The sequence below is a fragment of the Melanotaenia boesemani genome, chromosome 17 (assembly GCF_017639745.1).
Source record: "Melanotaenia boesemani isolate fMelBoe1 chromosome 17, fMelBoe1.pri, whole genome shotgun sequence".
In the NCBI taxonomy this organism is placed as follows: domain Eukaryota; kingdom Metazoa; phylum Chordata; class Actinopteri; order Atheriniformes; family Melanotaeniidae; genus Melanotaenia; species Melanotaenia boesemani.
In genome coordinates, this window is record NC_055698.1 from 28,895,123 (window position 1) to 28,921,632 (window position 26,510).

The 26,510-nt window shown below is 39.1% G+C and overlaps 3 protein-coding genes and 1 long non-coding RNA gene across 11 annotated transcripts in view; 3 read left to right on the plus strand and 1 right to left on the minus strand.

Annotated features, from left to right (window-relative positions):
• The window catches only part of LOC121656627 (major histocompatibility complex class I-related gene protein-like), a 28,795-nt gene extending 16,070 nt beyond the window's left edge, over window positions 1-12,725 (plus strand). The window contains exons 2-8 of one of the 4 annotated variants that reach the window (XM_042011725.1): window positions 3,583-3,660; window positions 4,788-5,054; window positions 8,220-8,498; window positions 10,804-11,106; window positions 11,960-12,064; window positions 12,156-12,195; window positions 12,301-12,725. In XM_042011725.1, coding sequence (XP_041867659.1) covers window positions 3,612-3,660; window positions 4,788-5,054; window positions 8,220-8,498; window positions 10,804-11,106; window positions 11,960-12,064; window positions 12,156-12,195; window positions 12,301-12,304 — 1,047 coding nt within the window. In that variant the 5' untranslated portion in view covers window positions 3,583-3,611 and the 3' untranslated portion in view covers window positions 12,305-12,725. The other 3 variants (XM_042011728.1, XM_042011727.1, XM_042011726.1) reach the window with 3 other exon arrangements.
• On the minus strand, window positions 1,552-2,671 carry LOC121656643. The gene is made up of 3 exons (XR_006013430.1): window positions 2,642-2,671; window positions 2,194-2,420; window positions 1,552-2,109 (listed from the first exon to the last, which is right to left on the minus strand). It is a non-coding gene; the product is annotated as an uncharacterized LOC121656643 (long non-coding RNA).
• A 223-nt stretch (window positions 12,726-12,948) lies between the features above and the next one.
• On the plus strand, window positions 12,949-19,261 carry LOC121656630 (class I histocompatibility antigen, F10 alpha chain-like). Of its 5 annotated transcripts, none has more exons than XM_042011731.1 (9): window positions 12,949-14,535; window positions 14,816-14,970; window positions 15,306-15,425; window positions 16,814-17,092; window positions 17,681-17,890; window positions 18,079-18,183; window positions 18,308-18,325; window positions 18,858-18,937; window positions 19,030-19,261. In XM_042011731.1, exons 1-8 carry the CDS (start codon window positions 14,492-14,494, stop codon window positions 18,929-18,931), a joined length of 1,005 nt encoding a protein of 334 aa, XP_041867665.1. In that variant the 5' UTR covers window positions 12,949-14,491; the 3' UTR covers window positions 18,932-18,937; window positions 19,030-19,261. The 5 variants fall into 5 exon arrangements, 4 of the variants coding, with proteins under 4 accessions (XP_041867665.1, XP_041867668.1, XP_041867669.1 ...); XM_042011734.1 differs by having other exon boundaries at window positions 18,079-18,174; XM_042011735.1 differs by having other exon boundaries at window positions 14,244-14,535; window positions 18,082-18,174.
• Window positions 19,262-21,878: 2,617 nt separating this feature from the next.
• On the plus strand, window positions 21,879-25,148 carry LOC121656449 (major histocompatibility complex class I-related gene protein-like). Its single transcript, XM_042011440.1, has 3 exons — window positions 21,879-22,182; window positions 22,697-22,975; window positions 24,659-25,148. Exons 1-3 carry the CDS (start codon window positions 21,879-21,881, stop codon window positions 24,991-24,993), a joined length of 918 nt encoding a protein of 305 aa, XP_041867374.1. The 3' UTR covers window positions 24,994-25,148.
• The last annotated feature ends 1,362 nt before the right edge of the window (window positions 25,149-26,510 follow it).

Genomic DNA, 26,510 nt, shown 5'->3' on the forward strand with positions numbered 1-26,510 from the left:
TGCATCCTACCCGAAATCCTGGGACAGAAATTCACACTTGAATAAGTTCCATAAAATCTAATCACAAAATGTATTTAGTTCTATTTGGCTGATAACTTTAGAAATATTTAGAAAATTGTATTGGAAGTGTTTCTCTCTGTATTTTCTTTCTTTTCTAGACAGATAGGTTAAAAAAAAGTTTTTCACCACCTTGACATGTTTCTGCTATACCTGTAGCTTTCCTTTGAAGGGTCACATGATGTTATGATGCCTCTTGGATTTGTTTCATCCTTGCTTGCCTGGCAGCAGGGGGCGTGTTTGTGTAGGACAACATCCCAGGTGTGGGATAAGGTGCGTGCTTCCTCAACTCTGTTGATGGTCCCTGACCAGAGTTAGTTTCTGTTGTTGGTCAAACTCTTTGTATTGGAAAACATGTTATATCTGTTACAATAAATCAATCTAAGATTGTACTGTGTTCTTTAAAGGTTTTCTAATAAATTTCAAATAGCAGCACATACAAACGTTATTGTAAGAAATGTTACAAGATGAGTAAACTTAAAAAAATATACTTGTATTTATTACAATCAATAGCAAGTTATAAAACTCATGACAGGTTAACTAATGACACAAATGTTGACAAAGGTTGGTATTTAAAAAGTTCATTGAACAGCTTTAAATTCAAGGCATTTTGTTAAGTACTTAATTACTGTCATCCTGAACAATTATAATGTACAATTATGACCAGTAACAGTATCAATAAAAAGTCATTTTTCAAAAAATTAGCAATACATGTACAACAATTACAACTTTAAACATGTGTCCCAAAAAACAGGGATTCCCTGAACATTACTCCAAAGGGACAACAGACTCTGAGAGGTTGGACAGTGCACAGCAAATAGGCATTGCCCTACTCTACAAAATCTGGTCTTTTCTCCTAACTAAGCCTATTACCCTTTCTACAAGAATGCAAACACTTGCAAGTTTTCTTGTTCAACCTCATAAGCAAACAGCTGTTTTTCCCCTTTGTGAAAGGCGTCTTTAAAGAAGCACAGAAAAACCCTACACTGTCTTCAACTGTAAAGCCCCGATCTGCAAGTACAATATCTCCAGGTAACAGCTTGTTCAAGATACCACACTCCACTGTTATTTGTCACTGGCCCTCCCTCCCCGAGCATTTGAAATGTAAGTAACATAACCCTGAGGAGCAATGCCAATAAGGAATTTTATAATTGGACCAGGTTTGTGCTCTTGTCAAAAAATTGGTAGGCTTTTCAATAAATAATAATAATGGATTAGATTTATATAGCGCTTTTCAAGGCACCCAAAGCGCTTTACATTGTGTGAATCCATTATTCATCCACTCCTCACTCATACCTGGTGATGGTAAGCTACGTGTGTAGCCACAGCTGCCCTGGGGCAAGCTGACGGAAACGTGGCTGCCAGTCTGCGCCTCTCCGACCATCACCGAACATTCATCCACACATTCATACACCAGCGATGCCAACACTGGAGGCAAGGAGGGTTAAGTGTCTTGCCCAAGGACACAACGACAGATGACTGCGGGAGCGGGAATCGAACCGCCGACCTTCCGATCATTAGACGACCTGCTCTACCGCCTGAGCCACTGCCGCCCCAAATACTTCAAAGCAGTCCAATATCACTGCAACTTTAAGCCCAAAGGCCTTTCTGAATGACATAGGCATGGTTGATAGTATTACTTCTCAGTCAGGCCACTCTATTAAGAATTCTAGCCTTTCATGGAGAACATAAATCTTCAGCCAAATTTGAGACACAGTGGCTGTTGATACATTAAATTGGTAGGCAAGGTCTTGAAGTTGCAGATTTAATCTGAGACCCAAATGTACTATGATAAATTGTTCAAATTTGGAGAGAACTGACGATGATGATGTGGTGATGTTTGGTTCACAGAGCTTAAAAATTTGCACCAAAACTAAAACTTTGGGCAATCCAGTGTAAAACTTTGTTTTTTATTGTTATGGAAGGTTTCAGGAGTGAATTTAGTTGCTGAAACTTTTCCTCTAAGGTTGCAGATCTCAGATGTGTAGCCTTTCACTGCATCCTCCAGCCGTGTGAGGTCGACCATGGTCAGATCGGTCTGGTATGCTGCATCTGCATAAATTTATTAATGTGACTATTAATAATTGATTTAGCAAACTTCATAGTAAAACACAAACAAATAAATGGTGGCTTTACCTTTGAAACACTCCTCTTCATGACTCGGTAAGGCTTCATCACAGAGAGCATCCTCCAAATTGGCTGCCTCCCTCTCTGTGGCAGTACCGTGGTGCACCGTGCCCTGGCTCTTTACCCCCGCTGTCGTGATGCTTCTGTTTGTGGCTTCTCCTCACGCCTTTGGTATCCCAAATTAACAGTAGGGGCCCAGTCTTAGGAATTAACATTAGTTGCTATACTAGGGCAACCTTAAAAAAGTCAAATAAAGTAAAAAAAACAAAAAAACAAACAAACAAACAAACAAAAAAAACAAAAAACAAACTCCAAATTATAGCACTAAGCTAACTGCTAACAAGATTAGCCATCTGAAAGCAACTAAGTTAGCACAAAACTGCTTATGTTTGTCTTTCTGAATAATTGTCCAATTAAATGTCTGAAAATATGATTGAATAATCTATATAATCCTTACCTGTTAGAAAGTGGTCGCTGCAAACTCTGGCATTGTGATATCTGTGATTTTATTTTAAATAATATCCTCTCTGACTTTAAACTCCCCTGGCATGATGTGCTCTTTGGTTTTTTCAAGACTGACTATTCATTTGACAAAGAATATTATTTGATTAATCTTATTATAATTCTTGCAAAATTCTACATCCACAAATATAAATTTTCCAAAATTAAACCTCTCTTTTGTGTTTTTATGAAAGAACTTGAATTGTACTTTAATTCAGTGTCCTCTTCTAAAAATATTAAAGTCATTAAAACTATAAGGTTGTGCTCCCACTTTAATAATATTTTTAATTCAAATTAATTCTTTCTTTTACTTGTGACCCCTGGCATGTCTGTATGTACTCGTTTCTTTTTATTTATTTTATTCTTGATTATTTACGTTTTCCCTTCTTTGTCTCCTTTATACCTTTCTTAATTTTTATTATGTATATTTGTATATTGTCCATTGTTTATGTACTATTGTTGTTAATGTTTCTTAAATTGAAATAAAAAAAAACTCTGGCATTGTCCGTTTCTGCTCCTCCTGTTTTTAGCCGAAGATTGTTTATCCAGTTTTGTCGTCTTTTTTCCGTAAGTTTTTTTTAAATTAACTCCCTTGTGACACTCCACTTCCGGGAGACGAAAAAAGTTAATCTTTTTCCCGATTAGATCGATTGCAACAACCGTACACAGCACAGAATTTAGGCATTTTGACGCCGAGGTAACTGAGGAAACTGTGTTCTGTGAAGCTTTTTTTACTTCCTGAACCCCATCCGCATTTCGTGACGTCGACGCTACGTCAGATGAAACCCAGCAATGTGGCGGCGCCGTGGACGTACGAGGCGGGGCCAGTGCAGCGTCTACATCTACACTCTCAGGTAAGTTCCAGACAGCTGACTCTTACCACAGTCAGTCGGCTCTGCTCGAACTCATATTTCTACTTTAACAAAATGAAGATTTTATTTGTGATCCTCATTTTCTGTCAAGTTGTTTCTTCAGGTAAGAACACTAGATTAAACTCCTTCTGTTTTTTATGTCTTTTGTTTTTCACTGTCAGTGCTGCTCGATAGTTTCATTTTCACTACTAGTCAAAGTGTGTTACTGGACAGAGTTTTTTTCTTTTTTTCCGTTTTAGACCGACTTTTTTAATTTAAGTTATTAGTCTTTTCTATCTATTTCAGTGCATCACAAAATATTATTTGTTTTCAGTAGCTGCTGACTATAATATTTCTGTAACTATAATCTTCTGGGTTACATCATGATCATGTCAGATTGTTGCTAAGCGAACTTCGGCATTGGAAAATGCAAACTTTAATGGCGGTGGTATTTTACAACTTTTCTGTTGGTGAATTTCCTTTGTTTTTGTTTTGGATATGATTATATGTACTATCTACCATTGTGTACATTTCTGTCATAAAAGACAAGACACTGGTCACGAGGAAAAAATAAATAAATAAATGGTGACATGGCAGTGTGCACCAAGTAAATGGTCCATTTGGCATCTGGATGGGGAAACATGAAGGCTGAATGAACTGTCACCCATGACAGGACATCCTGGTGACAGTAATTGAGGTCTTTTTTGTCGTCGTAAACCAGGGATGTCCAGCTTGAGGGCTGTAATCCTGCAGGTTTTTTTTATGTTTGCCTGCTCCAACACACCTGACTCAAATTAATGAGTCATTGTCTGTGATTTCATAAGCTGTTAGATCCATTTAATTTGAGACTGATGTGTTGGAGCAGTGATACATTAAAAGCTTAAGTTGGTCCCTTGAGGACCAACTTTGGACGCCCCTGTAACAATTAACACTGCATTCAATATCGATACCACTTCATCCATTAAGGGTTGTGGGAAAGCTGGAGCCTATCCCAGCATAGGATGAGAGGCAGGGTACACCTTGGACAGGTCACCAGTCCATCGCAGGACCAACACCAAACACTCATATATAACATATAAAATTAGACTAAAAAGCAATGGATACAGCTTTGTAATATATAGTTTTAATTCCCAGTGCAATTTAATAGCACAATTTAAAGAAGTTTTATTTGATTTGAATCAATCAACAAATCAATTAATCAACCCTGAAATACACTAAATATAAAAGCTGAAATCCTTCTTTTCCCTGCAGTGAAATATGCCCTGACATTGTACCAGACCGCCACTTCTGGAATCCCAGAGTTTCCAGAGTTTGTGGGTGCTGGAACAGTAAATGAAGTTCAGATGGGTTACTGTGACAGCACCATGCAGACAGCTGAACCCAAACAGGACTGGATGCGGAAACTGTTTAAGGATGACCCCCAACAACTGAAGTGGTATTCTGAAAAGTGTCTTGAAAGTTTGCATTTCTTCAGGGCCAACATTGATGACCTGTGGCGTCGTTTAAACCAAACCAAAGGTAATGTGTCATATTACATGTTTAACTTAACCTGATAAATATTTGTTTTTTTTTTTCCCTCTGAGCATTGAGTACAAACAGATCTGCAAGAAACATGTATTTGAAAAATTGTAGATTACAGTCATGTCAAAGGACATTTGAAGGTAAAATGATGATGCATTTGTAAAACTGTTCACACAGTCAGCTTCTCATCCTAAAGCCTTTTTCAGTTCTTACAAACTGAAAAGAATTTCAGACTTGAAAGCTGTTGTTGGAGCAGCCATTTACAGGGGACAATGAGCCAGAAAAACATTAGAAAACAAGTTAAGCTGTCCATGAGGACTGGGAGATGTAGTTGATAGATTTTGCATTCACACAGGTCTGCTCTGGCCTCAAAGGATGTCACCATAATACTGCAGAACCTTGGATATTGTTGAGTAGTTTCCTGAGATATTGCTGGAATATTCTTTGACACTGTTAACGATATTGTCTGGCTGCTCACATTCACTCCCATCTTCATATTTGTTTATATAAATCCCTGTTATTACAGCTGTGTTAACTTATCATAAAATATAATCATTTAAAACTGGCAGCCACAAGAAATTATGGAACTGAATTATCTCCTTTTATTTAATTAATTATGGTTTACTGTCTACTATTTTAAACAAGATATAGTAACGGAAACATTGAAGGTCCTTTCCTAAGTAATCACCTAATTTAACTGGCTTTTATTGTGGCTGCTACCTAGAAACTTCCAGGTCATCTTATTTAGTAAGGATCCTTCTTTATCAAAATTCTTAGCGTCGTCGTATAGAGGGGAAAGGGGGAAAGGTGAAGACAATTCTAAGGGCCTACTGCCCATTAGAGCCCACACACATCCCAGGATCTATGACTAAATTATTATGCATAGTTATAACTAATATATATATTAATACTAATGTATCTGAGTTAAAACAATGCCACAAAGTCACCCAATATTTCAGCATTTCAATAGCCTCCTCCTCAGCCTCCTCATGGGAATATGTGCGAGCGAGCAAACTCCCGCATTTAAAAAAAGACTTGAGAGGGAGGGCAGGAGTAGGAGCAGCAGAGCCGGGGCCCAGAATATTAGACACTTCTTCATCAAGAATGTTGAGAGTAAAACTATAGAGGGCTGAAACGATTTCTTGCTCATTTAATCATAGTCTGTGACCGCTAACCTTAGATGGGTCGATGAGGATGGAGCTACAGTGGACTGTGTTTCACACTCTGTATCTCGGTCAGCGCGACTGGAACAAGAACATAGATGATTTAATGGCGCAGGTCTGGTGAGAACTGAAAACTGGAGGAAGAGATGCCGAATCTAAATGTCTGCTGTTAAACTGAACTAAGCTGCCACAACAGCACGAAGTCAGTGCACCAGTAGCATAAGCATTCACTCAGTTAGGTGGCTGCATTGAATTGTATTATGACGCATTCAAGTTCAGTAGTTATGAGCATTAGACGAAGGTCCACTACGTTATTATACTGTGTTCAAATCAAGTCTTGTAAAATTTTGTTATTGGTGAGACACTTGAATAGCTTAAATGAAAAAACAAATAATAATAAAGAAATTCAATGTTCAAATATTTTTGGTTGTTTTCACAGCAATTTAAAATAAAAGACATCAACTATGTTTGCCGTACAAGGTTGACTTCATTCAATTATGTTTTCCTTCCTACAAGAGGGAAACTAAACTGCTGTTGACATGGGTCTTATGCAGGGGGTAATTCCACAGAGCTTGGCCTCCACATACATGGCAAAGTAAAAGTGTTTGCTAGAGCCATGGTAACTGAGAAGCCCATTTAGATTTTGTGTAGTCCAAGACTAGGTTAGTTCTTCATCAGTTTCCATGAAACACAACATTTAATGTTCACAAAAGCAATATATAAAGGAACAATAAGCCTTTATGCTCTGCTGCTCCAGAATCAGAGGTGGCCGCTTCATTTGAGTCCGACCCAGCAGCAGACCCTCACCCCCTGCAGTCCAATGAGGCCTCTGAGGGGGAGTGAGTGCGATAGACACTGGTTGGCTGTTTTAGTTTATTAGTGAACTGCTGTATATTGGTAATTACTAAGACATTAATCAACCCATTAGCTATATTAATTATATAATCAATAGCAAAATATAGGCTAAATGTATTTATAACCCAGCTTAAGTCGCTGTCCTTGTTGTTGACAGAGCCAGGCCCATGTCCCCAAAGCAAGGCTCCTTCAGATAGTAAAGGGAATTGTTTAAGGGACAAAAAACAGGACACTTCAAGTTATTTTTTTTCCACATTAGTGCTTGATTGTTCACAATAAAATACCCACTATATATTTGTTGAGCGTTTTGTTGAAAATGTATTTGCAATCAGACGTGTAATAACGTGGTTAAAGTAGATATAGGTACCATAGCATGAAAATCAGAGAAATGAGACAACTAATAATACATCATTTACATAATAATTCTACTCCTACATTGTTAAGAAGAAAACAAATTGGATTACATCAGGCACTGTCAAGAACACTAAAAATCATCATAATACACAGATGTAAAAACGTGGCAACAATCCTGGGGTAGAGGGGCCCATGGCCGTATTCTTTCTGAGGCCCAGAATTCCTAGCAACTTCCCTGCCTGTCAGAGAAGGATCCCACAAAATAAAGAAAAGGCTACAAAGAGCATTCAGACAGCTTTAATGATTTGAGGATAAATTTTCGGCCACTTCAAATGGTAACAAACCCTCATATCAAGTAAACTAAAAGCTAAAGTCTCTGGTTCCAAGCAGCTAGCATTAGCAAACTTCTTGATTTGATCTCTAATTCATCTCTTTAATGGGACAATTTGATTGTCTCTTTTTATGTTCTCATTTTTTTTAATAATGCATTTGTTTCTATACTTAAGGTAAATAAAACTTAATAGGACTTCTAGTGTTCGATTACACCAGCTAATGTTTGCAACATGATGTATTTATCTTTATTATCATAAATCGTTTGTACAGTTTCATTAATCACGCTAAAATGACTAAAATCTGCTGTGGTGATATCATGATGTTGAAGTAATTTCCTGACTCCTAAGTAAAAAAATGTGATATTTTCCTTTTGAAAACCCTAAAAATTACCTGGTACCAATGAAACTGTGATTGCTGGAATTTGGCAGGTTTGCTTCAATCCTTCTCTGTCTTCCAGGTCCGCAAGTCTTACAGAAGATGAATGGTTGCTCGTGGGATGATGAGACTGGAGAAATAAAAGGGTTTAATCAGTATGGCTACAACGGTGAAGACTTCTTAGTTTTCGACCTGCAGACACTGACGTGGATTGCTCCTGTAACACAGGCTGTCATCACTAAACTGAAATGGGACACTGAGAAGGCCAGATTGGAATACAATAAGTATTATTACTTCCACATGTGTCCTGACTGGCTAAAGAAGTATGTGCGCTATGGGAAGAGCTCTCTGCAGAGAACAGGTAAATTAACTGACCTTTGTTTTATTTATTTATTTTTTTAAACCTGTCCTGTCCATCATCATAGCAAGCAAAATGATAATATGGTTGCTGTATCGTAATGAACAAATTTGCTCTGCCAAGGGGAGGCCTATGGGTAAGGCTCCTCTTGATAATCTGATTCATTTATTTATTTATTTACATTGAATCACGGAATCTATGTAATCTTGCTGGACCTGACTGGAGGGGACAGAAAATGATGGAAAATAGCAAAAAGATGAAAAAGGGAAAGAAGAAAGGAGACAAAAACATCACAGACAGAAGGAAACGACCCTTCAATCCACACCATTGTCAGACAACAAACTGTTACACCTGTACATGAACACACCATAAAATTTCCTATAACTTTTATAAAAAACAAAAACAAACAAACAAACAAAAACGAAAAAAACGAAAAAAAAAAAAACAGCTGCTAGTCATTAAGAGTTTTTAAATAATAACCAAATCAAAAAGACATATCATGAAAGTAGCATAACAGCGACCAGATACTAACTCACAGGGACCTGGGCCCTCAGCAGCAGCCCCAGAGCTCTAACCCAAGCTACCCCACCACGAAGACGACTCCAGCCCCACCCGAAGGGTGGCAGAGGAGAGCCCCAGCAAGAGCCCCCCACGGTCTTGGGGCACAGGTCCCAGTGGACCAACATTGGCAGCCGCCGGCTCCACCAGGGACCGGCCACCCAGGGCAGCCCAAGTGAAGGGCCCAGGGCCCCAGGAGCCCAGAGGCGGCCACCCCACCCCCCAAAGGCAGAGGGCCTGCACCATGCCTAGGAGGACCAGGCCCCCCCAGACAACCACCCGGCGCAGGCCAGCACACACCCCGATGTTCCAGCCGCACACCCCGGGAACCAGGGTGCCATCCACCCCCTCCCCCCACCCCCCACCTACTCCAATCTGCACCCCATATAACCCATCGCTCACACCCTCCCCTGTGCCATACCCACCAGCACCCACCATCACACAGTCACGTCACACATCCACCCCAGGCGGACCAGAGGACAGCGAGCCCCAAGTACCCCCCCGCCAATGACCCAGCACCCACAGAGCCAGCAGCCCACCAGCGCAGCCACCCCGGGACCCGGCCCCTGGGGCAACCACCTCCCCCCACTCGCCCCCAGTCACACCCCGGGGGAACAGGGGTGTGAGAGGTCCTCAATACCCTCTCCCTCCTGACTGTTTATGTAGTGTGTGTTGTTTCCAATTAAAATTGAGGGGCAGTGACCGCAATGAGCCGGGAGCCGAGCCACCTAAGTGGCCCTGCCTGACATGCACCACATGACATGCCCCCCAGGTGTTGTTTGTGTGTTGTGTTTCTTGTATTTGGGTGTCTAGGTGCAATTCAAACTGAGAGGGGAGTCTCCATGGGGTGCATCCAAGGAGACCACTGAATGGCCCTCTCTGCTCTATCCCACATGGCGTGCACGCCTCCCAACTCCCTATGTGTGTGTGTGTGTGTTTGTGTGAGAGAGAGAGCGGGAAATAAGAGGGGTCTGGGGATGTAAGTCCAGAGGGAAGTTTGCTTCCCTCTGGATGTTGAGCCTCTAGTGGCATTAGGCACCCCCGCTCCCCAGGAGGTCCCCCAGGGCAAGACAGGCCAGGAGAGGCCGCCCCCACATCTGAGCCATACAGGGACTGCAGCCAATGGGCCGCCACCGAGGTACCTACCTCCCACATGCCTAACGGGGAATGAGAGGACGGGGACAGCGGCAGAGCCCAGACCCACGGCACACCACTCCCACTCCCCGCCGGCCCGCCCAGGTCCCCCCCACAAGTGCACTTAACCCCACCCCAAACACACACATGCACACATGCACACACCTATATCCTTGCACACTCCCGCTCATCCTAACACACACACACCTCCTCACCCCCACCCACACAGTATAAACACTCACACAGCATACAACCCTCCCAATCTCACACCCCAGCCCCCCCTCCCTCCCGCCATGCCCTATAGGAGACATCCCCGGCGGACCAAAGAATGGTGAGCCCCAGATCCAGCACCCACCGCCATCCCCACCTACCCCCCATCACCTCCTACCCAGATGCGGCCGACTGGGCATCCCCCAAGATCAGCAGCCTCTCATCAGTGCAGCCGCCCAGGTTTCCGGCCCCCAGGGCAACCACCTCCCCCTGCCCGCCCCTGGCGGCGCCCCGGGGAAGAGGGGTGTGAGGTGTCCCCATTGTCCTCCTCCTCCACCCCGCTCATGATACTTGTTTCACTTTGTTTATGACCATGACAACTGGTCATCATCATTTTGTTTTGCAGAGCGTCCCTCGGTGTCTGTCCTCCAGAAGAGTCCCTCTTCTTTAGTCACATGTCACGCCACAGGTTTCTACCCGGACACAGCTGACTTGTACTGGAGAAAAGATGGATATGAGTTTCATGAGGGTGTGTACAAAGGAGAAATCCTCCCCAACCCTGATGGGACCTTTCAGATGAGTACTGAGCTTAATATTTCATTAATTTCACCTGAAGAGTGGAGGAAGTATGACTGTACATTTCAGCTGTCTGGTGTAGAAGATGACGTCATTACCAAACTGGAAGAAAAGGTGATCAGGACAAACTATGGTAAGACAGGATAAGAAGTGGTGGTGGTTTGTGTTGTTGGTTTGTCTTGTTTTTGGTTTATGTTCTTGGTTGTCATCACATTCTGAGGTTTTGTGTTCATGGTCATGTTTAGTTCTGTGTAGTTCTTGGTTTCTGCTCATTAGTTCACCTGGTCTGATTATTCATTCACCTCACCTGTGTCTAGTTAGTTCCTCTGTGTATTTATACTCCTTGGTTTCAGTTGTCCTTTCTTACACCATCCATCCTGTTTCCATGTGGATTTTTTCTGTTGTGAGGTTCTTGTTTCTCTGTTCATGGGCTAAACACTCCTGCCTCTCCATCCTGCATTTGGGTCCTCATTCCTGCCAAACCATGACATATACCTAACCTAACTATGTTATCCTAAGCAAAATGGGACAAAATAAAAAAAATAAGATGTATTCATTCAACCACAGTCAGTATTTCTGGTCTTGAGCTCCTCACCTTTTCCCACCATGGAGGTCTTTAGATGTGTACAGCCAAAGCCAGACCAAACGTGACTAGTGACAACTACAAGTAGACATTAAGTAAACAGCATAAAGGCAATGACATAAAGGAAAAATACATCTTGTTTCTTGGTTATTAATTCTTTATCTGCAAATAAGAAAACCAAAGATTCAGAAGCAGTTTGATGCAACATCTTGCAGTTCATAATAAAGCTTTATAAAGTTTTACTTTTTCAACCCGTAATTTTTAGGCAAAATGGTTCCTTCCTGGAAATAAAAACAGAAAAATAAGAAAATGTACATCTCACCCAAAAACAGTATTAAACCTTTTAAATTTTATGTTGTATTGCTGTTTGTGACTGAACCCTTTTCTTCTTGGACCTTCTCAGTTCCACCTTCAACGTTTCCAGTCAGTCCTGTTGTTGGAGCTGTGGTGGTATTACTTGTTCTCCTCCTGGTAGTTGCTGTTATTCTCTTTTTAAAGAAAAAAAATGGTGAGGAACAACAAATATATTTCTGACACAGAAACTGAAGTAAATGCTAACAGTTATTATGTAAAGTTACATGAATATTTTATTTTTACAGTATCGATCATCTGTGATTCAGGGTTCCGGCTTGTAAAACAGTGAGTTTTCCTACTTTATATTCATCAGATTACTCTGTATTTGTGTAATAATGACTGATATTGTCTTCACCATAACAGGAATGATATGACCATTTGTCTTGACAGGTGAAGATTAGAAGAAGATGCTGAATTCTCCTGAGTGGAGAGTCAGGAAATCCACGTTGTTCCAAACACAGTTATCTCTGACAGAGTTCATGTTGGTAAATGGGATGTAGACACTTCACAGTTGAGTCAAGGCAACCAGTGCACATGCATACAACAGGAAAATATCCTGTATTGGGGATATATCACCTCCTGCAGACTGACCTGTTGGCATGGTGATGATGAAGACCTCGGAGTGCTCAGCTGCAGAACTGCAGCTTAGTAGGCAAATACAGGCTTGTGTTAGAGTTTTTTATGCTCACAAGGTTAAATATCTGTTGATACTTAATATTGTATCTACTTATACTGTATCTTTAAGTAAAGAAAGTGTACATGTTCATTCTTTTTTCTCCTTTTATTTAATAAAATGAACAACACTGCTCACACCAGACGGATGTAGCTCACTGACTGACAAACTAACAGCAGATTGAATTTTTGGTATTAATCACAATTTACAAAATTCTACTATTTCACTCTTTCCAATCTAGCTTCCTGTTTTTTTTTTAGCAGGTAGGTAGGCAAGTAGGTAAAGCCACAAACAGTTTGAACATCATAGTGTTTGAACTTGCTGTATAAGTACGAGTCCATCTACCTTTTTTTTGTTTTTCAACACAACTTGATCTCAAGTGGGCTGGACGAGTATAACATCATAATAACGTATAAATAACGAAAACTCTCCATATTTACTGTTTTTTGGAAGGTTTTATTTATTTCTTTATTTATTCTTTACTTGACCTGGCTGTCTCTGTTTCATACTCATACATCACATTTCCTTTCTTTGGAAGAATATAAATCCTACTGTCTAATACTGGATCATCTAAATGTGACAGACACTCTTCATAGTGATGTCCTCTAATGAATCCATAAAACAAGTCTTGTTTCAGAGACACAAGTCCAAAAGTGTGCAATATTTATGTAGAGCTTATATTTCACCACAATTGCTAAAATTCTGATTATTTCAACCTTTCTACAGGGAAGTTGTCCATTAAATGTCAACTTTAAAACATTTAAAATAATTAGTTTGTCAGTGTTGTCAGGACTTAATTAAAAAAAATAATCTTTTAAACATTTTCAAACCAAAAGTATTCTCACAGATGTTTGTTTGGAACGTTTATACTTGTGCTGCTGAATGCAAACATAGTATCAGTGAGTGTTTGGGACGAGGAGTGTAGAAGAAGGATTAGATCACAGCAAACATCTGCTCTACTTGAGATTTAAAAAAATAAGAGAACGAACAAACATCATGGTCATTTTAAATGAATAAATAGTTGTAACCAAGTTAAAACACACTGTTTCAATAATTCTCTTAAATAGTTTGTATTCACATTGTAATTAATATAAATTAGAACAAATTAGAATAAATAAATTAGAACTTGACATGGAGGCAGCATGGACATGGAGAATCTGGACACAGGAAGCAACTAAGTATTCACAGATAAATAGGTAATTAAAATCCAGATGTGAAACAATTTAAAAGCTGACAAAATTCAAACTATGTTGGTATCATATGAAGATTCTTAACTCTATTCACCAAAAGGAAATATGAGTTTATTTTGATGCCAACATTTATGTTCACTGAAAACACCTTGTTAGTTCAGAAGTAGTTCAAGCAGGTTTTTTTCCTTTTTCTGAGGGGGTGTAGCAAGGAAGGATTCAAGAATAGAAACCACGAGACAGAATGACGCAGAGCTTTATGGCTTGCTGCTGCAAAAATATGATAATCATGTCAAACAGTAGTTACAGTGTAACAAAGCGGGTATTGTTTGATTTCTGTATACGCTTGGTAAATAAAGTTTTCAATTCTTCAGGTGCTGCAAAATATATTTTCCTTTGTGTCAAATTCTCTCTCTTATATGACCTGGTGTGTTTTGGACTTTATCAGCAGACATGCAGAGGCCAGTAAGCAGAAAGAGAAAGATGTAAATTAAACTGTTTACGCAATAAAAAGTGTAAAGTTACTAGAGGAAAACACAAGGAAGAAGCTGCAGTAATAATAAACATTTATTTTTAGTTTAAATCTAGCTATAAAAAGAAATGCAATACGTCAGTATGAGCTATAGACACACCTCAAATATTCAAAAAATGTAAACAAAGCAGGAAATGTGTAAAACAAACTCTTCACCTGAGTTTATTTACTCCCAGCTACCAAGACAAGATGAGACTAATAACCCTCCTAATCCTCTGTCACACCACATCTACTGGTAAGGTCATAATAAAAACTCAAGAAATAAGACATCTGCATTAATTCTCTAAATAATATGAAGATTTAAATTTTATTCATTAGGCTATTAATATCTTAAAATTTAAGAAAAATAACAAGAAGCAAGTGCACATAAACAGCTGGAAGTGTACAATTCAGTTCACAGTTCAGTAGTACAGTAGTAAGTATTATCCTGTGGTTGGTATATTTATAAGATTTTATTTGTTCTCTGTGGTGTGAAGAAATGAAACAAAGTTAATTTAAATAGCTGTATTTGTGTGTGAAACACAGTGAAGCACTGAAGTTTTATGTGATGGTATCCTCTGGAGTCCCAAAAGTCCCAGGTTATGTGGCGATGGGAGCCCTTGATGGGGTTATAATGGGATACTATGACAGCAGCATGGAAACAGCAGAACCTAAAGAAGACTGGGTTAAAGAAGGGTTTAAGAAAGCAGAATCTATCCTGTCTGACAGCTCACATCCATTACATCATCAGTTTCAGTTTCTTCCATCTGGCTCATTGCTTAGACTTCCATTAGCAAAGACTAACAGATATAAACATTCCTTTGTTCCTTCTGCTATCTCTATCCTCAATTCCAGGAGGAAAAGGTAGCTGCCTAGAGTCTTGAATGAATGAAACTTTTATTGTTTTTATTGATTATACTCGTTTTTAACTTTCTTATATATGTTATTTGTGTTGCTTCTCTGCTGTACAACCAATTGCCTCCTCGGGGGACAAATAAAGTGATGATTGATTGATTGATTGATTGAAAAGTAACCAGAGATGATCCAGAAATGTGGGAAATGCAGGTGCAGTACTGCAGACAGTATGAGCAGATCTTCAAAGATGAAACATTCATCTTCATGCATCACTCAAATCAAACTGGAGGTATGCTGCTAACAAAGTGTTTTTGTTTTTAATGTATTTAATTATTCAGTTTTGTTGATTTATTTGTTTAGCTTTGTTTGCTTTCTCCTGTGTATTTACTTAATGTATTGTTTCAGGTTTGATGGATTTTTCCTTGGTTCTTCATTTCCTTGCTGTTTTGTTTTTCAGCTCTTTTTAAAAGAAAACTCATGACTTTTTTAACCTTGTTGGAAAACATCAAGGAGACGAAAAAGACAAAAAAAAAACCAAAAAAAACAAAACAAAAAAAACCCAAAACGCTGAACTGAATAAAACTACTTACCCAAAGCTGTGATGTCTGCAGAAGTTGAAATAACCATACATACATACATACATACATACATACATACATACATACATACATACATACACACATACATTATTTATTTCAATTTGGAAACAAACCTCTGCATTTCACCCATTTCTAGATTAACTAGACGAGTAAGCTGGGGATATGTGAGCAGCCTAAAATATATTGAAGTAATATCTTGTGTCTTATGATACTAATATGATACTTCTAATTAACCTTATGTGAAGCTATAAGAAGCCATACCCAGTGAGGCGACCCCTAACGGCAGCTAATTCAGCAGCCATCTTGCTACCTGTCTCTTCTCTGAGAGCTCTCCAGCCAGTAAAAGTCAGTCTATTGTTGACTCTTGTCTTATCTCTTGTCACTGTCCTTTTCTCTCTTTCTTTTCCTTGCTCCTTTCAATAATGTTTCTTGAGTTTCATTGGTGGATCCATTCAAAACTGTCACTGTGTTAATATCCAGTTGCTGGCGTGTGGTGCAAAATACTGCTTAATGGAAAAAAAGTTGTGAGATGTGGTTTCTCTATGGGACGTTGCTGGGCAACAGCTACAGAAATGTAGTTAATAAATGTCACTTTGCCATCAAAACCAGTCAAAACACATATTTTTAAGCTCAAAAAGTTACATGGTGCTACTTAAAGAGGTATTTAAAGTAATTTTTGTGTAACGTTGTTTTAACACCAGTCACTACTGCAGACCTACAGCTTAGTATAAATATGATCACATTTTTTAATTTTCCCACCTAACAGAAACTACTTCTCAGATTTTTCTATATATATTTGGAGACTTATTCCAAGTAGCAGCAGCATGCAAGCACATTAAACATGTGTTTTCAACACTGTGTGAAACGCAAATTAAGCTGCAGAACCGTATTGGAGCCCTTATTAACCAAAGGATAAAAAAATTAAAAAAAACTCAAACAGATTTCTGTTTCCCAGAAATATATGATGACATGATATTTGTCTCTGGAGATTGGGAGGTGAAATGTGTTTTGTTTATCACCTTTTGGTGCATCGTCACCCCTGTCCAGAGAAGTAATGTGTGAACTTCTTTCTCCTCAGGTGTCCACATTGTCCAGCAGCTTATGGGCTGTGAATGGGATGATGTAACTGAACAACCTGCTGGTTTTAAACGGTACGGTTACAATGGAGACGACTTCCTTGCCCTCAATATGGATACAGAGACATGGACCACTGCAAACCCACAAGCTGAAATCTCCAAACAGGAGTGGAATAAAAACAAAGACAATAGCAGATTTTGGAAGAACTTTCTAGTGATGGTTTGTCCTTCTTGGTTGAAGATGTATTTAAACTTTGGGAAGAGTTCGGTCCACAGAAGAGGTGAGTTCAAATTAGCTGATGCTTTCACCCCTTCTGTTTTTATGACTTAACCTCACTGTTACCTGGTAAATTACATTCAAACATGATTTCACTACTCTAGTTTTCCTCAAACCAATGTTTCCACCATCCTTTTACTTTTCTGCTACGTCCTCCTTTGTGCTATTCCTTGCTCTACTTCACTTTCAAATGGTAAAGGTTAGGAGTTAAAGGAACATGATGAGGGGTTTAAATGAATGTGATTGACGTGATAGTTTTTAAAAACATAATTAGTGTTGGAAAAGAGCAAAAGGTTCTGGGTCATGTGTTTAATTTCTTATTAGTTGCTAGTTGACAATGTGTCATGGTCTCTGCTTGATGCAAAACAACTGTGCACATGAATCATTTAAAAATTGGCCTTTTGAGATTTTAAATGATTCTTACCTTCCTTTTTTCCTTTCCCACCACATGCACTGAAATGCACACACCCGGATACAACTTAAGACATTTTAAAGAACTCCTTCTGCTCACAGTGACTGTCACATTTTGTCCTATGGGAAAAATCATAGACCACGACCAAGACATGTAGCCTCATGTATCCTGTCTCTCCAGATCTTCCCACAGTGTCTCTCCTCCAGAAGAGCCCGTCCTCTCCAGTCAGCTGCCACGCTACAGGTTTCTACCCTGACAAAGCCGTGATGTTCTGGAGCAGGTTCGACTGTGTGTTTCAGCTGTCTGATGTCAAAGATGACATCATCATCAAACTAGACAAAGCACAGATTAGAAGAAACTGGGGAAAACCTCAAAATACATATAATGAAGGTAAGAAACGTTTCCAGTGTAAGGAAGACGGCCTCCCAGCACCTGCTCACATCAGTTAATCAATCAGTTGTTTCCCTTCTGAAAGTCAATCAGTAAATGTTATGAAGACATCATTTAATGTTGTTTTAAACTGCTCTTGCCTACATAGCTTAACCACTAACCCACTGTCCCTCGTCTTTGTTTGTAAGCAGGGGAGTCCTCTGACATGAATGTCCCCATCATTGCTGCAGTGGTTGTTCTTGTTGTCATCATCAGTGCTGCTGTTGGATTTGCTGTTTATAAAAGTAAGAAAGGTAAGACACATTAAAGAAAAACTCAACTGAATAAAAATCATTCCAGTTAATGAGATGGGGAAAATGTCATTTGAATAAATTCACATTTTTTAATGAAAAATCTCTAATTATTTTTAAATTTCAGAAAACGCCCCCAGACCTTGTAAGTATAACTTATTTTATTTTCTGATCTGACTTTTATTTAGTTGATAATACACAAAGGATGATGTGTGTATTTGTATAGAATTTTACTTACAATCAGCCAATGATTATTTGACTAACGATAGATTTTGCCGTTCTGTAATGGAAAATTTATACACATAACCCTTATAGTTTGTATTCTACACTTTGTATTGTTAAAAACCCTTGGCTTGTGGTTCACTCAGGGAGGAGAATGACTGTGTACCCAGATAAGAATTTAGTGAGCTTCTCCCTTCCACGTTTCACTCCTTAACATTTCCCTACAATGTTATCAGCTATGTAGAAGAATTTACTACAATGACCTTCGACCTCGATGTTATCAGCTCATGCTCTGACTATATTAACCAAAGCACACATGTATCTTGAGACTCGCTCAGCCAAACCTTATTTTGACTGTGTGTTACTCATTGCTGATCAGCTCTTAATAAAACTACTTTGTTTGATTCTCACTTAGTGTGTGATCTTTGACAATAAAATTCCACGACAGTTCACAGCTGCTGATAACACTGAGTTATCTGAAACACTGAACCCAACGACCAAATCAACACACACATCCTGCACACAGTGAAATGGGGTAATTTTGTCTGCAGATAAGAGCAGAAAAGATTTTACTCTCATTAACACCTTTTGGAGTTGTAACTAACTTTTTCTCCTGTACCTGTCTAGGAACTTAACAGTTACCAAAGCAAAAATGGCCAAACTCTGGTGGATAACAGACATTTCCTAGTAAACTCGGTACAGAAGAAAAATCAGTTGGAACACGTTTTTTCTAACTTCAGTCTGTGAATATTAAAGTGCTGAACACCATTAATGCATCTTAGCACTCCTGCACTAATTTATGATGTACAGCAACGACCTCTTTACCCCTAACTTCTCTAAGCTCTTTGAATATTGTTGAGCTACAACATGTGCATAATGTACAGAACAAATCAGTAAAGTTATGTTAATAGAACCAATTTTATTTACAATATAAAAGATTGAGTCCAACATTGTTATCACTGTGGGAGTCACTGTGTCTTTCTTTGATTTAAGCAATCAGAAAAAAACTTAATCTTTGGAAATACTTCCAGAATATTTTCCAGAAACTAATGAAGGTTTAATACAAAACAGCTAGAGAAAGATTTGGTGTTTAAATCAGCTCAGCTTAAACCACGATTATGGTGTAAATGAAGGGCTGTGGTACAGCATATTAGTGCTGTAGTATGCATACTTAAAGCAACTGATATAGTGAATATAAGCTTGTCAAGATCAGTTATTATAGGTATTGTCCATATTCAGCTCAAGGAAAAATGTGGAAACAGAAGTCGTCCAGAGAATGAGGGCAATTTTTCTGCAAAGCCTTGGTGGACTTAATGAGACTAAATCATCCACTAAATGGTCTGAGGGTCACATTGCAATCGCTTATTTATTTATTTATTTTTAAAGATGCAGCATGTAACAAAATGAAAGACCAATGACAGAAAAAATAAATATATAATTAAAAATTCCCAAATGAACAAGCAGCTGTGTGAGAAGTGAGAGCCCTTAGATAAGTAACAGTGTTCTTTGGGATAAGTAACACCTTAAACGTACCATATAAGACAATAAAATTTCTGAAGTAGTTACCTGTAGTTCAGTCATCGCTATACCTGAGACCACTGGATCCACTCACAGAAAAAAACAAGTTTGTCTGAAAGCCACCGTACATTCACAACTGTTCTTGGCTAATTATTTCTATGTCCATCTTTACCTCTATATCACTAATTCTTAAACACTGTACTATAAACTTTATTGAATATTAAACAATTATATACAGAACATAGCAGAGGTATATTACAAAGAATAATCACAAAATATGGTAAACTAAATTACAAATAATTAAGTTAGAAGCAATTAAAATTACATATCCACATACACTGCCTCCTCAAAAGAAACTCACGTGGATTTAACTAAGCAAAGAGAAAAGAGCCTCCTATTGGATCATTTCTGTATGTATGATTATGGTTTAGCTGCCAAGTTATTTAATCCTAACTGATGCTGTGAGTAGGTTTTTATTTCTTAAACAATCAAGTCAATACAAGAGAGGAAATATAATATAAATATAAATAAAAACAAATGTTCCTATTCACAAAACAAGCGTAGATTCAAATTTATTGTTAGAGGGTTTTTAATCTTTCATCTTACAAGGAAGCAAAACTTGGACTGAAACTAAAAGCCAGTTAGTCCAGATTATTTTCAGACAGGGATGTCTGCAACACTCGCTTTATGTTAGAAACAAAAGATGTTTCATTTTGTTTTACTTATTTCTTTTTATTTCTGAGTAACTGGATCTCAGTGACCTTAGTTGCACGTCTTGGCTTGTACAGTTGTTACAAAGTGCACAAGGAGAAATCAGTCTAGAACAAATAATGCAAACTTATACAAGTTTTCATTCTGGGATTATAAAGACAATTTTATGAAAGAATTGTTGCTAGAAAAACTGCCACTATAATGCAATTCCTTCACCTCTGCCACTGCATATTTAATTTGTATAAGTGCCCTTAAAATGGTTATAAGAATCATATCCAGTGCATCAAAGTCTGTTTCTTTCCTGCACAAAGGGAAACAGCTTCTGTAACAACATGCAGGAACAGACAGAAATTAAAAACCTTTGACAGCAGAAAAAACCCAGCAAACAAAGGACCACATTGTGGTAAAAAATAAACCAGAATAATTGTAAAACAAGAATTATAGATAAATTTGTTCACTTGTTAAAGTGGCTCAAAGGTGACCACACCTGAACGTCTAAACCAGGAAACATCTTTGGACTGAGCAAACTTGTAAAACAGGGCTCTTCTCTTGCACCTCATTCTAGTCCAGCCATCCAAGCAAGGATGAAGTTAATGACATTACTCCTCTTCTGTCATGCAGCACATGCAGGTAAAATTAATGCAAATATATTTTCATACTCTATAACCAGCTCTAAATGATTTATAATTATCTCATTTTTAAAAAGCTAAAGGTACCACAAATAAATATGAAATATATGTGCAGTAAATTGTCACATGAGCTCAAGTAAGAACACTGATGTTAGAACCAGATTATATATCCTGTAACATCCTACTGCAGGACGCTGTTATGCCTTTATACAGCCTCAAATAGTAGATGCTGCACGTTTCCAGAGATGATTTAATGACGGGTGGTTTAGCACACTTTATAATGATCCTCAGAAGAGTATTTCATTCCAAGAAAGATGAGCTGCACTTGACCATCCAACAGGGTCCCCAAAAAGCACAGGGGGTCACTGAGTCTTTGACCGTTCAGAGCCAGTGTGATTCAAATTAAGGTCATGTCCATACAAAGATATGTTGTATGTATGGTCATAGATAGTGTAATATAACTATTCATTACCTTACTGTTTGTTACTTTTAAACAAATATTATCACAACTTTGTGATGCTTATCCACAATACACAAATAACCTGTGGAGAGGCAGAATAACCTATTCATTTTATTGTGTTTTAATTCATGAAGCTGCATACAACACATCTGTGTATTATGACTGAACATGTTATCCTTGTTCATCCAACAGTGGAGCACTCTCTTCGTTTTTTCTTCATTGCCTCTTCTGGAGTCCCAAACTTCCCAGAGTTTTTGAGCTCTATGGAAATTGATGAAACTGAGGTGGCTTACTGCAACATCAGTAAAAGCATCCTGGAACCAAAACAGGACTGGGTAACAAAACTTTTAAATGAAAATCGTTACATCATGGAGATGATGAGCAACGAGTGTTTTGAAAAACTTCCCATAATCTTCAAAGCCGCCCTTAATGGTGTGATGCAGAGCTTCAAACAGAATGAAGGTACAGTTTTATTTTTGCATTTTTACTTTTAAACTACTTTAAAATAGTGTTACTGAATGTCAAAATTATCTTTACAAAAGAGCAGAACAATCCAGGTAATGAGTTTCTGATAAGAATCTGCTGAGGTGGTGAGCCATAGACTAACTGGATTTTAAATCCACTCAACTTGTAGACTATTTTCTTTGCATTTAGATAACTTATTCAAAATAACTTAGAGACGTTTAAACATCTTACCAGACAGGCCAGATAGGTCTAACAAACAAACTGAATCTAGATCTAAATCTGAATCTAATTTGAATCTAAATCTAGAACCAGATCCACCATATTCAGAATTCTCAAATCTATTTGATGGATGTGAAGTTGTGACAAATGTTGGGTTTATCTCTTTATCTACAATAGAAGCAGTAAGTTTGATTTATTCACATAGTGAAGATAAATGCACTTACTGTACTGTAATGTTATTAAATTTAAATTATTAAACCTGCCACACTTGTCTCTTTTCTTCTTTTCTCAGGTGTTCACATCTTACAGTTGATAAGTGGCTGTGAGCTGGATGAGAATACTGGAGAGGTTTCTGGTTTTCTCCGGGCTGGTTATAATGGAGATGATTTCATGACATTAGACATGACAACATTGTCTTGGACCTCTCAGCAAACACAGGCTGTCATCATCAAACAGATATGGGATGCTGACAAAGGTTATATAAAGGAGAATAAGAAGTTCTACATGCTGATCTGCCCAAAGTGGCTGAGGGGCTCATTGACATTGGCCAACATTTCCAAAGAGAGAACAGGTAGAGTCTATGTTCTGATACATGTACAGAATTTGCATTTCATTTTTTAAAATAGTGTGATTGGAGTTTCATTAATTATTGATACAGAGTTTAAGGAAGCAGATTTACTTTAAATGTATTTTAGCTCTGTGTGGTCTTAATCTGATTTTGTAATATATGTGTGTGTTCATTGTAGTCAATACTCAACAAACATACAATCTTACAGGATGCAAACTGAGCTATGCTTTACATTCACATGCTAGTTTTGTTTTTAGGACGTTAACATGCTGACTAGCTGTTAGCTAGAAGCTGCAATGCTGAATATCACAGTCACCCACACTGCAGAACCTGGTGGTTCTCTGGTGGAACTTGTACCTTCTTTGGTTGCTACTACTACTACTACTGCTACTACTACTACTACTACTACTAATACTACTACTACTACCACTAATAATAATAATAATAATAATAATAACTATTATTTTATTTTATTTTTTTAATCTAGAAATAGTAGGGCACCTTCTGTGGCTCTCAGTTGATGGGAGAGGTTAATATGTCCTATATTTATTTGAAAACCATTAAAGTCTTTAAAAGTGAGCAGTAAGATTTTAAAATTAATGCAAAATCTAACAGGAAGCCAAGGTAAGTGTGATCCATGTGTCTTGTAGTCTTGTATAAACAAGCTACAAGTCAGCTGAGCTGTTCAAGAGATAAGATTAGTGTGAGTGATGGAGAAGATTGTGTCAGTGAAGTAAAAATGGAATTTCAACCTGGGATCTAAATGATGCAAGAAAATGTTGTGATCAACAGTATCAAAGGTGCCGCTTATATTTAACTGAAATTGAGCAGTCTGCTCCACCTGCACTTACTACTATACTCAAACCTCTGGCCAGTAGTTGTTTAGCTACACAGTGTATAATAACTGTGGAGCAACAAAGAACAGACATGTTCATTTTGGTGCCACCAGCTCAATTTCCATCTGTATTCTAGTCCTCACATGGCTGACAAGATAATCTCCAAAAACATTAGGATGTATTTCTGTGTCCTGGGTAACAATACATGCCCTTTGACAAAATGTGAATGGCCTCAGCTCATTTAGAGATGGCCCAAGGCATAAACAAACTATGTGGCTATTTGAGGCCTTGCGCCACCATGAGGCCCCAAGTGTGCTAAAAATGTCATGATAAGCATGAAAAGAATTATAGTAATAAATACAAATATGTAACTGAAAGATTTTAATAAAAATGATAATACACACAAACAAATCTGATAATACAAACCATGAACAATATGGGTTTAATCGGTTCCTACTACAGGCTGCTGCCTCTGTTGTTGCTTGCAGCTGCAGACGACTCTTGAATCTTTGAGGTTCACTAACATAAGAAGTTAAAGACAAATTAGCTAGATTCTTGAGGCATTTTGTAGAGGAACATTTGCATGTTTTTGATACAAAAAAGCTTACTGGTTAACTTGTTTACTCTCAAGGCAGTATCTTTACAGTTGATGTCTTATTTTTTAAATGTATGATTTCAGTGTATCAAGCACCAGTAACAATTCATCACTGGTGGTGCTAAGGTGGTCTGGGGAACCCTCAAATTCTGCGTTGGGGAACAAAGAGGCACGGGGCAGCCCTGAGCTCATTCATACTATCCTTGCATTATTCTACATTGCTCTGTATCTTTACATTTCTCACCCTATCATCAGATCTTCCAAAAATATCACTCCTCCAGAAGACTCCTTCCTCTGCTGTCAGCTACCATGCTACAGGTTTCTACCCTGACAGAGCCATGATGTTTTGGACCAAAGATGGAGAGGAGACTCACAAAGGTGTGGACCATGGAGAAATCCTTCTCAACTACGATGTAACGTTCCAGATGTGTGTCAACATTGACCTCTCATCATTCACACCTGAAGACTGGAGCAGATACAGCTGTGTGTTTCAGCTCTCTGGTGTCAAAGATGACATCATCATCAAACTAGACAAAGGAGTAATCAGGACCAACTGGGGTAAGATGGAAGTCAGAATCATAATATTTTAAGGTAGCTAACTAATAACCTCGTTAAACCAACATCCCTGGTCATGCAAGTCATTAACAACAGATTGAATTGTATCAACTCAAATTCAAGTCAGTCTTATTACAATGTTAGGGCAGACAAGTATGCAAGGCTGTAGTGGGTCTGTCTGTCTTTTCAATCCATCTTCTCCATCTATCTTATCCATTCATCCATCCAAAAAGTCAATATCTTAACAAGTGGATAAATTAATGTAACGTAATAACGTTTATTTATTTTTTTTTGTCCTTTTTGGATTGTAACTCCTCCCTGAGCCGTCACCTTACCATGGTGGAGGAGTTTGCATGTCCTGATAATCCTAGTGGCTATGTTGTCGGGGGCTTTATGCCCCTGGTAGGGTCACCCATGGCCCCGGAGGTGGGTCACTGGGGCCCCCCTCTACAGCCAGACCTGCAGATGGAGCACGGAGGTGAGCACTTGGTGGCCGGACCTTTGCCTATGGGGTTCAGTCGGGCTCAGCCTCAAAGGGTGACATGGGCCCCCCCTCCCGTGGGCTCACCACCTGCAGGAGGGGCCTTAGTGGTCGGGTACAGTGTGAGCTGGGCGGGTGCCGGAGGTGGGGTCCCTGGTAGTATGATCCTCGGCTGCAGAAGCTAGCTCTAGGGGCGTGGAATGTCACCTCTCTGGCAGGGAAGGAGCCTGAGCTGGATATAGTTGGACTCACCTTTACACACGGCTTGGACTCTGGAAACACTGTCCTTGAGAAGGGCTGGACCCTCTTCCATTCTGGAGTTGCTCTCGGTGAGAGGCGCCGAGCAGGTGTGGGCATGATCATTGCCCCCCAATTTGGAACCTGTGCATTAGGGTTTACCCCGGTGGCCAAAAGGGTAGCCTCCCTCCGCCTTCAGGTGGGGGGACGGGTCCTGACTGTTGTTTGTGCTTATGCACCGAGCAGCAGTTCGGAGTACCCACCCTTTTTAGAGTTCTTGGAGGGGATGTTGGAAAGCACTCCTTCCGGGGACTCCCTGCGTTCTGCTGGGAAACTTCAATGCCCACGTGGGCAATAGCAGTGAGACCTGGAAGGGGCGTGATTGGGAGGAATGGCCCCCCTGATCTGAATCCGAGTAATGTTTCATTGTTGGACTTCTGTGCTCATCATGGTGTGACGGGGCCAAAGAGGGCGTGGGACTTATTTTAATTAGGACATGGTTTATTAATTTTTTTAACTGCATGTTATTTTATTTGTGCTTTCATTTATACTTTTAACCCATGTTTTACTTGTTTTATATCCTTGGTTTTATGCAGTATATTATATTAGTTTTATTAACACCCTCTGAGGCAAATCAAAAGTGGCCGAAACCAGAAGTGACTAGAACCAGAGGCGATTCAAGAACGCAAGGTGCCAGGGAAATGGGTGACAAGGCGGGATCTCAGAAAAGCAGAGGGGGCCGAGAACGCAAGGTGGGACTTCCAGAGGAATAGCGGGCAGATTGCGGGAAGGAGCACAACAGCCAGCTTGGAACCCATGGCGCAGTGACTCAGC

Excerpts from the sequence above, each read along its gene's own strand:
- LOC121656630 (XM_042011731.1), top strand. The coding sequence starts at position 14,492 with ATGAGACTAATAACCCTCCTAATCCTCTGTCACACCACATCTAC. Across the intron at positions 14,536-14,815 it reads CTCTGTCACACCACATCTAC|TGTGAAACACAGTGAAGCAC; the intron begins TGGTAAGGTCAT and ends GCTGTATTTGTG. Across the intron at positions 15,426-16,813 it reads TCACTCAAATCAAACTGGAG|GTGTCCACATTGTCCAGCAG; the intron begins GTATGCTGCTAA and ends CTTTCTCCTCAG.
- LOC121656449 (XM_042011440.1), top strand. The coding sequence starts at position 21,879 with ATGACTGAACATGTTATCCTTGTTCATCCAACAGTGGAGCACTCTCTT. Across the intron at positions 22,183-22,696 it reads GAGCTTCAAACAGAATGAAG|GTGTTCACATCTTACAGTTG; the intron begins GTACAGTTTTAT and ends TTCTTTTCTCAG. Across the intron at positions 22,976-24,658 it reads CATTTCCAAAGAGAGAACAG|ATCTTCCAAAAATATCACTC; the intron begins GTAGAGTCTATG and ends CCCTATCATCAG.